The sequence below is a fragment of the Suricata suricatta genome, chromosome 11, assembly GCF_006229205.1.
Source record: "Suricata suricatta isolate VVHF042 chromosome 11, meerkat_22Aug2017_6uvM2_HiC, whole genome shotgun sequence".
Classification (NCBI taxonomy): domain Eukaryota; kingdom Metazoa; phylum Chordata; class Mammalia; order Carnivora; family Herpestidae; genus Suricata; species Suricata suricatta.
The window spans coordinates 2,476,175-2,487,206 of record NC_043710.1 but is presented as its reverse complement, the minus strand read 5'-3'; the positions used below and the strand labels follow the sequence as shown (position 1 = coordinate 2,487,206).

The 11,032-nt window shown below is 55.5% G+C and overlaps 1 protein-coding gene across 1 annotated transcript in view; it reads right to left on the bottom strand.

Moving 5' to 3' along the window:
• Positions 1-11,032, bottom strand: part of SHANK2 (SH3 and multiple ankyrin repeat domains 2) — a 463,461-nt gene that overhangs the window by 338,839 nt on the left and 113,590 nt on the right. Inside the window, exon 23 of the mRNA XM_029957270.1 lies at positions 23-100. Within this exon, the coding sequence (XP_029813130.1) occupies positions 23-100 (78 nt within the window). The remainder of the gene's footprint in view (positions 1-22; positions 101-11,032) is intronic.

The following is an 11,032-nucleotide window of genomic DNA, read 5'->3' as shown; positions in this document are numbered from 1 at the left end:
CGGCCGCGCGCGCCGCTCTGACCTGGAACGGAGTCTGGTTGTTGAAGTTCTTCAGCTCCTTGTTCCCGCCTCGGAACAGCAGCACGCGGGCACAGCTGGCCTGCGGGGGGAGAGAAGGCCGTTTGTAGGCCGGGGAACCGGGGGCCGTGCGCGCAAGGTCGCGGGGGACAGGGGACGGTCCGGTCACCGGGGCGGGGAGGGGCCCACCCTCCCTGGTGACGCTCCACTTCTGTAAACACGTTGGACGCCCACTTGGGGGAAATCTGTGAAATGTATAGTGTGTGCAGCCCCGGGGCGCCTGGGGGCCCAGTCGGTTCAGCGGCCGACTTCGGCTCAGGTCATAATCATGGTCGTGGGGGTCCGAGCCCCACCTGGGGTTCAAGCCCCGCGTCGGGCTCTGTGTTGAGGCTGGAGCCTAGAGCTGCTTGGGATGCTGTGTCTCCCTCGCTCTCTGCCCCTCCCCCGCTCACTTTCTGTCTCTCAAAATAAACAAATAAATAAATAAACTGCAAAAAAGAAAATGTGCACTTCACGGCCAATTTCACTCCTGAGGGCTGTGTGCCACAGAACGTCCTGCACGTGTGTATAAAATGTAGGGGAAATATCGTAAGTACCACACAGAAAGAGAAAACCCGGAGACGGCATAAATGTTCCCAAATAAGGGACAGTGGGAACGCATTCTAGAACATTCTTCACCTGGAAAGTTGTAGGGAAAAACAAGGTTGATCCACAAAACCTGACAAGAAATAGACCCAAGAACTTCCAAGTAGGAAACACAAATCTCAGAACAATAGTACAGTTTACTTTCTTTTATGGTTTATTTTTTATTTTTTAAGTCAGTTTTATTTTAACTTTTTTTTTTAATCTTTATTTTTGAGAGAGACAGAGTTCTGGCGGAGGAAGGACACACACACACACGCACACACGCACATGCACGCACACAATCCGAAGCAGCTCTGGGCTCCGAGATGTCAGCACAGAGCTCGACATGGGGCTTGAACCCACGAACTGTGGGCTCAGGACCTGAGCCAAAGTCGGACACTCAACTGAGCCCCCCAGGTGCCCGCTTTTCTTTCTGCTTTAAAAGGCTCTGCGCTGTAGCGAAGCGGAGAGCGCCTGTGGAGGGCTGGGAGTCAGTGGGGGGATCTTTTTTATTATTTCCCATACCTGTATTTCTGGATGTTTCTCAAAAGCAGTCAATATTCATTTTTGTGTGTTTTTACAATGAAAATAAGTCCGTTCCTGTCCATTTATGGGGCACTACTATTTGCACGCCGGTGTCCGTGCACCTGTGTCAGGGAGCCCACTGGCGGCCCTGGGAGCACCAGCCACAGCCTTGGAGTCCACCTCGGCCTCTCCATCCTTCCCCGCAGAATCCAGAGCGGAGACAACAGGCGGGACCACCCCGGACGCAGCACACGTGACCCAGAGCGCCCCTGCCCCAGGCCTGAAGGGGACCCGTGTCCTGGGGAAAGACAGGTGCAGGCCGTGGGGTCCCGGGACCTCCAGAGCGGCAGCGCGAGGACGAGGTGGGCACCGATGCACACAACGGGGCCAGAGGCTGCCCAGGGCTGGAGGGGCCGAGGGGATGGGGGCGCTCCCAGGGCTCCATGGGGCGACGGAGGGTCCCCGTACTGACCGTGGTCACGGCTGCACGCTGCGGGTGGGTGACAATCCACAGAACCCTATGCTTTAGAGGGTAAACTGTATGGTCTGTGAACTGTTCCCCAGTAAGGGCGTCCTCAATTAGGACGGTAAGAAGTGAGAGCCAGAGACAGATAGAGACAGAGACAGACACAGAGAAACAGAGACAGCAAGAGACACAGGGACAGAGACTCAGGAATACAGAGACAGACACAGAGATAGAGGAAAAGAGATAGAGAAAGAGAAACAGAGACAGAGAGAGATAAAGAGACAGAGACAGAAAAAGAGAAAACGAGAGAGAAAGACAGACACAGAGCCAGAGTGAGAGACAGAGAAACAGAGAAAGACACAGAGATAGAGACAGGGATACAGAGACAGACACAGAGGTAGACAGAAAAAGAGAGACAGAGACACAAAAATACCACCAGGTAGACACAGAGACAGAGACACAATGACAGACGGTCACAGAGATAGAGAAAGAAACTGAGACAAAGGCAGAGAAGCAGGCAGAGACAGAGAGACAGAAGTAGAGAAACAGCAACAGAGAGAGACACAGGGACAGAGACACAAGGATATTGAGATAGACAGAGACAGAGAAACAGTGACAGAGAGTCAGAGAGAGACACACACGGAGAGACAGGGCACCGCCCAGACAGAAGGGCTCCGTCCCGGGACCAGGACGCATGACGCTAACCCAGGGCACAGCAGGTGCGAGCGCTCCGGAGCTGGGCTGCCCTGGCCGTGACCTGGGCAAGGGGCCCCCGGGGACCCGGCTGCACTGACAGTAAGAGGAGGCCCCTGGGACGGAGCACGGAGGTGGCGGGGACCCTTGCTCTGCGGGCTGGGGGAGGCACCCCAGGGCCACGAGCCACTTCTAGAACATGGGGCTGCAGGCAGGGCGGACCTCAGCTGGCAGGAAAGGACTTCCCGGCCTCTGTGTTCCCAGGCTACCGGGGTCCTGGGGCTCCAGGGCAGCTCGGGGCTGCCCGCAGCGGTGGTCCGCATCGTGGTGACGCTGTCACACGGACTGTCTCCACCCGCGTGTGTTCATGTAATACTTTGAGTAACTAACTCAGAGAGTTTGAGAAAAATGGAGAAGACACATCTGTACTGGGAAAACAAAATCTCTCCTATGGGGGAGCAGTTACACCCAGGGTCAAAACTAAATAAATAGGGGGGCGCCCGGGGGCTCAGGTCCTGATCTCGCGGTTCGTGGGTTCGAGCCCCGCGTCAGGCTCTGTGCCGACAGCTCAGGGCTGGAGCTGCTTCGGATCCTGTGTCTCCCGCTCTCTCTGCCCCTCCTCCCTTGCAGTCAGTCTCTCTCTCTCTCTTAAAAATAAACATTAAAAAAATTTTAATGAAATAAAAATAAACGAGCCAGCACATTCAGGTGGTGCCAAACCCCGGACACCCAGCCCGAGGCCACAGCCCAGGACGGAGGCAGATGCCAGTTTATTCCAGGATCTCAAACTACGGTGTGTGTCGGGGGGCGGGGGGATCCCACGCGGCTGGTTTTGTGAAGCGGTTTTATCTGGACAGAGGCTCCTGGGCTCCCCGGTCCTGCCCCAGCCCTACCCACCCCTGCCTGGCCCCCGGCCCCACCCCACATCCGCTCTGTGAATCAGCCTATTTGGCTCCTGCTACTGCCAACCCGAAGGAAGTCAGTTAGATTACTTCCATAACAGCATCATCGTGCCAGAGTGAGCAAGACATCTGTGGTGACAGAGGAGAGGGCATTTGAGGAAACTGAGGCAGAGAAGGAACGGGGCAGGAGAACACTGGTGGGGCACGTAAGAGAGAAAAGAGCCCCAGCCCCTGGGGCAGCAAGCAAAGGGACCGCAGCTGGGGCCCAGGGGGTGTGAATGTGGCGGGGGGGTGTCCCGAGCTGCACCTGCACCAGCCCCCCACGTGTCCTGGCCCCGCTCAAGGGCGAGAGTGAGCAGCCTGGAAAGACCCGCAGCCGACAGTGCCCAGTGGGAACGAGCAGGACTTGACAGCCCCACAGGACCCCCGACGCTGCAAGTCCTCATGAGTGCTCCCTGCGTGCTCGGGAAGCACAATCACGGAAACGTCCCATCAGAAGCACTAGGAATATTTTAGCCACTCTGACTGCTACAGATGCTGGCGAGGAGACGGCGCCCTCCTGCACGGCTGGCGGGAATGCAAACTGGTGCAGCCGCCCTGGAGAACAGTGTGGAGACTCCTCAAAAAACTATCCATAGAACTCTCTTATGACCCAGCAATAGCACTGCTGGGGATCTACCCAAGGGATACAGGAGTGCTGATGCATAGGAGCACATGCACCCCAATGTTCATAGCAGCACTGTCGACAATAGCCAAAACATGGAAAGAGCCTAAATGCCCATCACCTGACGAATGGATCAAGGAGATGTGGTATATATACAATGGAGTATTACATGGCAATGAGGAAGAATGAAATCTGGCCGTTTGTAGCAACGTGGATGGACCTCGAGGGGGTCATGCTGAGCGAAATAAGTCAGGCAGAGAAGGACAGATACCATATGTTTACACTCATAGGTCTAACAGGAGAACAGGAGAAACCTAATGGAGGACCAGGGGGAGGGGAAGAGGGAAAGAGAGTTGGGGAGAGAGAGGGACGCAAAACCTGACAGACTACTGAATACCGAAAATGAACCGAGGGTTGAAGGGGTGGAGAGGTGGTGGTGATGGAGGAGGGCACTTGTGGGGAAGAGCACTGGGTGTCGTATGGAGATCAATTTGACAATAAACTACTTAAAAAAAAAAAGAAGCACTAAGAATAAATCCTCACCAGACACCGCCATTCACACCTGCCCAGGTGTGACCCAGCCAGGGTCCCCTGCCACTAAGGGAGGGTTCAGAGTCAGTAGCAACCAAGCTGGACACATGGTCCGTCACTCTAATATCTGCCCGGCATCCACGTGAGACCACATCCCAGAGCTATCTCAGAATTAAAGGGTAAATGGTCCACTTGGCTTACTAACAATTATGCTGTGTGTGTGTGCGGATGTATGTGCAGGCATGTGTGTGCAGATGTATATATGTGTATAGTGCATGCATGTATGTGCAGTGTGTGTGCATGTACAGGTGTGTGCCTGCGTGTGTGCAGGCATGTGTATACGTGTGTATAGGTGTGAGTGCACGTATGTGCAGACTGTATGTGTGGGGGGTGTGCACGTGTGCGAATGTGTGTGCATCCATGTGCACATGTGGGGGGTGTGCATTCATGTGCATATTAATGTGTGTATAGGTGTGTGAGTGCATGTGTGTGCATACAGGTGTGTGTGCATCCATGTGAGCATGTGTGGGTGTGTGTACGTGTGTGGACATCTGTGCATCCATGTGCATGTGTGTGTACAGGTGTGTGTGCATCCATGTGCATGTGTATGTGTGTGTGCACATGTGTGGGTATGTGGACGTGTGCATCCATGTGCAAGTGTATGTGTGTAGGTGTGGATGCACATTGTGTGCATGCATGTGCATGTGTAGGTGTGTGACTGCACATGTGTGCATCCACGTGCATGTGCAGGTGTGTGCACACGTGTGCATGCATGAGTACATATGTATGTATGTACAGGTGTGTGTGCAGATGTGTGCATCCATGTGCACGTGCAGGTGTGTGCACACGTTTGTGCATGCACGTGCACGTATGCATGTGTGTATAGGTGTGTGCGCACCTGTGTGCAGATGTATGCACATCCACGTGCACATGTAGGTGTGTGGTGTGAGCGCACACATGTGTAGGGGTGTGTGCAAGTGTGTGTGTGTGTGTGTGTGTACATGCACATGTGTACTCTGTTGTCCAGCATCCCTGCTAGGGGCTAACAGGAGGCCCATTACACAGACAAGGCAGCAGAGGCCCAGAAAGTTTAAGAGAAAAACCACGGCCTCAGAAAGGGAGAAAACGGGAAGGCGGATCCCCGAGGCCGGCTGGGGGTGCTGGCTATTCCCTCCAGCAGCTGCCGGCGCCGGGCCTCCAGAGGGGCTTCCTCTGGGGAACCCCGAGGTGTGCCTCCATCCTCTTAAATAAGTCAGTCGTGTATAGACAGAGAAGCAGTCTGCACTTTTTTTTTTGACACCAAAGCATCAGGAAGAATGTCGTCTTCACTGCCAATTATCCTCTTGGCAAGACTTTTCAGAGACATTAACCAAACTACCTCCCACCTCCCTGAGAATCTCCGAGGCTTGCTCAGCCCCCAGCCACGGCAGGGCCATCCCTCTGGGTCACCACCCCCTGCAGGAGCCCGGATGCCACCATTTTCACTTTGTACATGAAGAAACAGGCCCAGAAAGCATGTTCGTTCATGCACACGACCAGGCAGTACCGACTGTCAGCCAGGCCAGGTACTGCTCTGACCCTGGGGACACAGAGCAGCACGATAAAACAGGGTCACGTGATGGAGAGAGTGAGGGTGGGTGGTCAGGGAAGGGCCCTGAGGAGGGGGCACTAAGCTGAGCCCTAAGCCAAAGTGGAGTCAGAGGACAATCGGGGGAAGTGGTCCCAGCAGAGGGAGCAGCCAATTGCAAAGGCCCTGATCTGGGCTGCAGGCATTTGGGGCAGGGGACAGGCAACGGGGGCACAGTGGCAGGGATGGGGGCACAGGGGCAGGTGACGGGTGCACAGGTGCAGGGATGGGGGCACAGGGTCAGGAATGGGGCACAGGGACAGGTGACTGGTGCACAGGTGCAGGGATGGGGGCACAGGGATGGGTAACAGCACAGGGGCAGATGACAGGCACAGGGGCAGGGATGGGGCACAGGGGCAGGTGACATGGTGCAGATAGGTCTGCCTGAGGTCACCGTGGAGACAGCGTGGGCCACAGCACCATGCAGCAGGTGGGGGCGGCCGGCTGCCCCAGCAGGAGGGACAGACGCCTGATGCAGTGGTGGTGGGGAAGCCCCAGGAGCCCCAGGGAAAGTCCATGGGGCCTACAAACAAGCAATCAAGCAGAGGGATGAGAGGACAAGAGAGGGTGACAAGATGCTGGGTATGGGTTTGCCCCAGACTGCCCAGTCAAGGCCACAGTCTCAAGGTCATGGCCAGGGATTTAATTTTGGCTTTGCCAGTCCCACCTTTCATCGCTACGGCAATCCGCATGTCAACGTCACAGTGTGATTTACCAAATACCCCAAACTGTAAGTCAGGGACTTGTCTCCAGTTTGAAAGGAGCCGTGCAGGTAGATGGAAATCTAAGAAGAGGTAACATGCATGCAGTCGGGCAAAAAGAAAGGTACGGGGAGTTGAGGGGACTGAAATCACCAGAGAGGCTGGAACCCGGAACCCCAAAGATCTCACCTGACCATTTCGTGGCCCATGGTGCCATGACCTGACCTGTGCCTGGGGGCTCCCATCCCCCCAAGTCAAGGGCCACAAGAATGTGTCCCCCCAGCTGGCAGTGACGAAATACAGGGGGGGGGGTGGAGGCCCAGCTTTGCCTCTTACTGGCCCAGCTGCCCTAGATCAAGTTCGATCTCCTGACCCACGTGAGGCAACGTAAGCCAACGGCAGCCACCAGAGGCTCACTGGGGGATCTAAAGGCAAAGTCCCTGGGGATGCCCTCCTTCGGCAAGACACATGCCCCAGGGCCCCTGAGGACGGCCACCCCCTGATGGCCCGTGGAGGCAGCCACCATGCTGATGGGCGCTCCACGGACACCACAAAGAGACAGAGGTCCAGCGCATCTCTTTACCTCGCTGCCACTGGGATGAGACGCAGGTTACTCCTCATCCTCCATACACATCGGTCTGGCCTTGTAACCTCTGATATTTAAGACTCCCTCCCTCCCTTCATTATCCAAGCTGGAGAAACAAACACCGGGGTGCCTCCCTCCCTCTGGGGCTCCAGGAAAGCCAGTGAGAGGCTGAGGGACCTGGCAGACTAGACACAATTTGCTGCTTACAATCAAAGCCCTAATTAGTTGATTTCATAAGAGAAGAGAATATTCTGATCACAGTGTATTTCATTAGAAGTGTGCAGATGAGGTCTGCCGAAAATTGATAAAACACACACATCTATTCATGGACCTGGATGCCTTCAGACTCCACAGGGAGAGGCTTGGCAAGGCAGATTAGCGGCAGCGGGACTATCAGCATCGTGGCCCTCAGCACCGTCATCTTCCTCGCTGTCATCACCATGAACAGCTTCATCATCACCATCACCACCATCACTACCATCATCACCACCAACACCATCACCATCATCACTACCATCATCACCATCTCCATCACCACCAACATCATCATCACCACCATCATCATCATCACCACCATCACCACCACCATCATCACCATCATCATCATCATCATCACCACCATCACCATCACCACCATCATCACCACCATCACCACCATCATCACCACCATCACCGTCACCATCATCACCACCACCGTCATCATCATCACCACCACCATCACCACCATCATCACCACCATCACCACCATCACCACCACCACCATCACCACCACCGTCATCATCATCACCACCACCATCACCACCACCACCGTCGTCATCATCACCACCACCATCACCACCAACATCATCATCACCATCATGACCATCAATACCACCATCACCATGACCACTATCATCACCATCCTCATCACCACCATCACTATCATTACCACCATCACCACCATCCTCATCACCACCATCACTATCATTACCACCATCACCACCACCGTCATCATCATCATCACTACCATCATCACCATCATGACCATCAATACCACCATCACCATGACCACTATCACCACCATCCTCATCACCACCATCCTCACCACCAACACCATCACCATCATCACTACCATCATCACCATCTCCATCACCACCACCATCACCACCACCATCACCATCACCACCAACATCATCATCACCACTACAACTGCCACTGTGTGGCAGACACACCATATGTTTGCTTTCTATTTTAAGTCTCTTAGCAACCCTAAGAGTTAGGTAGAGTTATCCCTACATTACAGATGGGAGAATTTGGAGCCCAAGAGAGACAGGGGTGTGCCCCAGACCGCACAGCAAGGTCACGGTTTAGGCCACATGGGGCCCACAGTGCCACATCCCCCTGCCCTGCAACTCCCCTTCACTGTGGCTGTTTCTGAATCCCTTTCCCTGTAGCCTAGTGTGACCTCATGACACTGTGTCCCCACCCCCGGGGCAGTCTATTTCTCAACATTATTTCCCAGAGTGCTCTGTATGTGTGCCCTTTGACACCCCTTTCTGCTTAGAGTTGCAAAGCGGTTCCTCTGGTCTGCACGGAGCCTGGCCTGCTGCCGCATGTGAAGCACACAGGGGTAGAAAGGAGCTCAGCAAGCGGTGACACGGGGTGGGGGGTGGGGGGACAGGGTTCTGGTCAAGTATGGTGTGCGGTGCGTGCTGGACAAAGACTGTGAGCCTCCGCTGCCCCTGGCGGTCCATCGCGGGTGCCTGGAGGGCGAGCAGATGGAGCCACGCCTCTCTGTATCACACTGCCATGCCGTCTGGACCGCTTCACGTACCGCGTCGGTGAGACCCTCCGACGGTTAGGGACGGGGACAGTAAAGACCATGCTAACAACCCAGGGAAGGGCTGAGGGATTCGTGAGGCATGACCCCTGCACACCCACTGGCTTCCAACTGGACATGGTGTCCAGGGGCCGCGGGACTGCCGAGCCCTGAGCCTGTGACCTCCACCACAACCCCTGGAAGGTCAGACAAGCAGGCGCAGTGCCATGCGCAACAGGTGACTGCAACTCCGCCTCTGCCCGGGCTGCAGAAGTGGGACGTGAGGGCTGATCTCAGGACCCTGGAGAGGGCCCGGCTCTGCCCCACCCACAGGGGTCCCCAGGCAAGGGGGCGGGAGTGGCTGGGCTCAGGAGCCGGGAGTCCGTCTACACGCATGTCTGGGGAGGGTGTAGCTGCGCTTCCCTGCCCAGGCTGGGCAAACTGTGGCCCTCAGCTTAACCCAGCACCTGCCTGAGGTACAAACCAAGTTGGATTGGCACACAGCCACACTCCTCCTCTACACACCGTCCGTCACCGAGTTCCTACCGTGGTGGCAGAGGGGAGTGGCCGTGACAAAGCCCGTGTGGCCCAGAGCCAAAAATATTTATAAAGTGGCCTTTTACAGAAAATGTTTGCCCCTAAAAGAAAACACCTAGGAGTAAAGTCCTCTGAAGGCCCCTGGGGTAAGGGTCTTCCGGAAGCCATCGATCGGCCAAGGGGTAGGGACAGATGTGGGGCCGGTAGCGTGACCCCCTCTATAAGTCAGAATAGAAACGAAATATTTTAGCCTTTCCTAATAAAATGCCACCAACACCTTCAGAGACCACCTTGGCCATAATTATTTCAAGCGACAGAAAACACTTTTTCCTGTTTTTTTTAAATCCATTATAAACTGTGCTTGAAATCTCCTGGGGAACATTCAGGAACGTTTTCCCCTCTAAGGCGGTAATTAAGAAGCACCTGTTGGCACAGATGTTTTACCAGCCACGGCCCAGGCCTCGCCATGCGTGTTCCCCGGCGCAGCCCAGCCAGCGAGCTCCGTGCTCATAAGGCCGTCCCGAAGTGCAAACGCCATGTGGCACACAAATCCCACCGATACGATTTCGTTAAGGAGGCTGGCAGTCTGCCAAGTGCTTCTTGAAGCCCCGCTCAAACGCCACCCCCTCCTCCGGCTGAGCCAGACACAGAGGAGACCCTAAAAGATGGCCATTTACACCTCTGAGAAGGGGGAACCCATGGGGACGGGCTTCCAGCAGGGAAAGGGGGCAAGACACAACAATGGCCTGGTCCAGGGCAGTTCCCCCTGGTTGTTATCCAAAAAGCTACAGAACAAACAATACCACTGACGTGACCAGGGGCCCATCAAGAGAAGGGCTGACTAAGGGTAGGACATCTGAGTTGGGTCTTGAAGGATGCAAAGGAGTTTTCTGGGGCAGAGAATCAGGGAACGTGTAGCAGCTGGAAGCAGGGTGGGACTTCAGAGTGGCCGGAGGGGTCCAGTCCAGGATGGCCAGCAGGACACAGGTGCGGAGGAAGCCTGAAGATTTCACCCAGGAAGGTGCCATCGCACTGGGGCGGCGGTGCTGACGGCGGAGAGCACAGCAAGGCACAGAGTGGGGGGCCCAGGAGATGCCCTGATCCGTGATGTCCCCTCTGTTCCTCCAGCTGGCGGAGCCCCCACCCCCCACCCCGCATTCCCCTCTGCTCTCAGGAAAGCGTCCAGACCACACCACTCTCCAGAGTCAAAGTCCCTTGAAGTCGGAGAGAGAAGAAAAGGAAGGAGGAGCAGAGAACACCTTCGACTCGGTGTCTAGAATTTACTTGACCTTGAGCCTCAAGGACACTGACCCTGCCCCCGCCTCAGGCAGGTCCCAGAAGCCCCGGCCCCTTCCCCGGC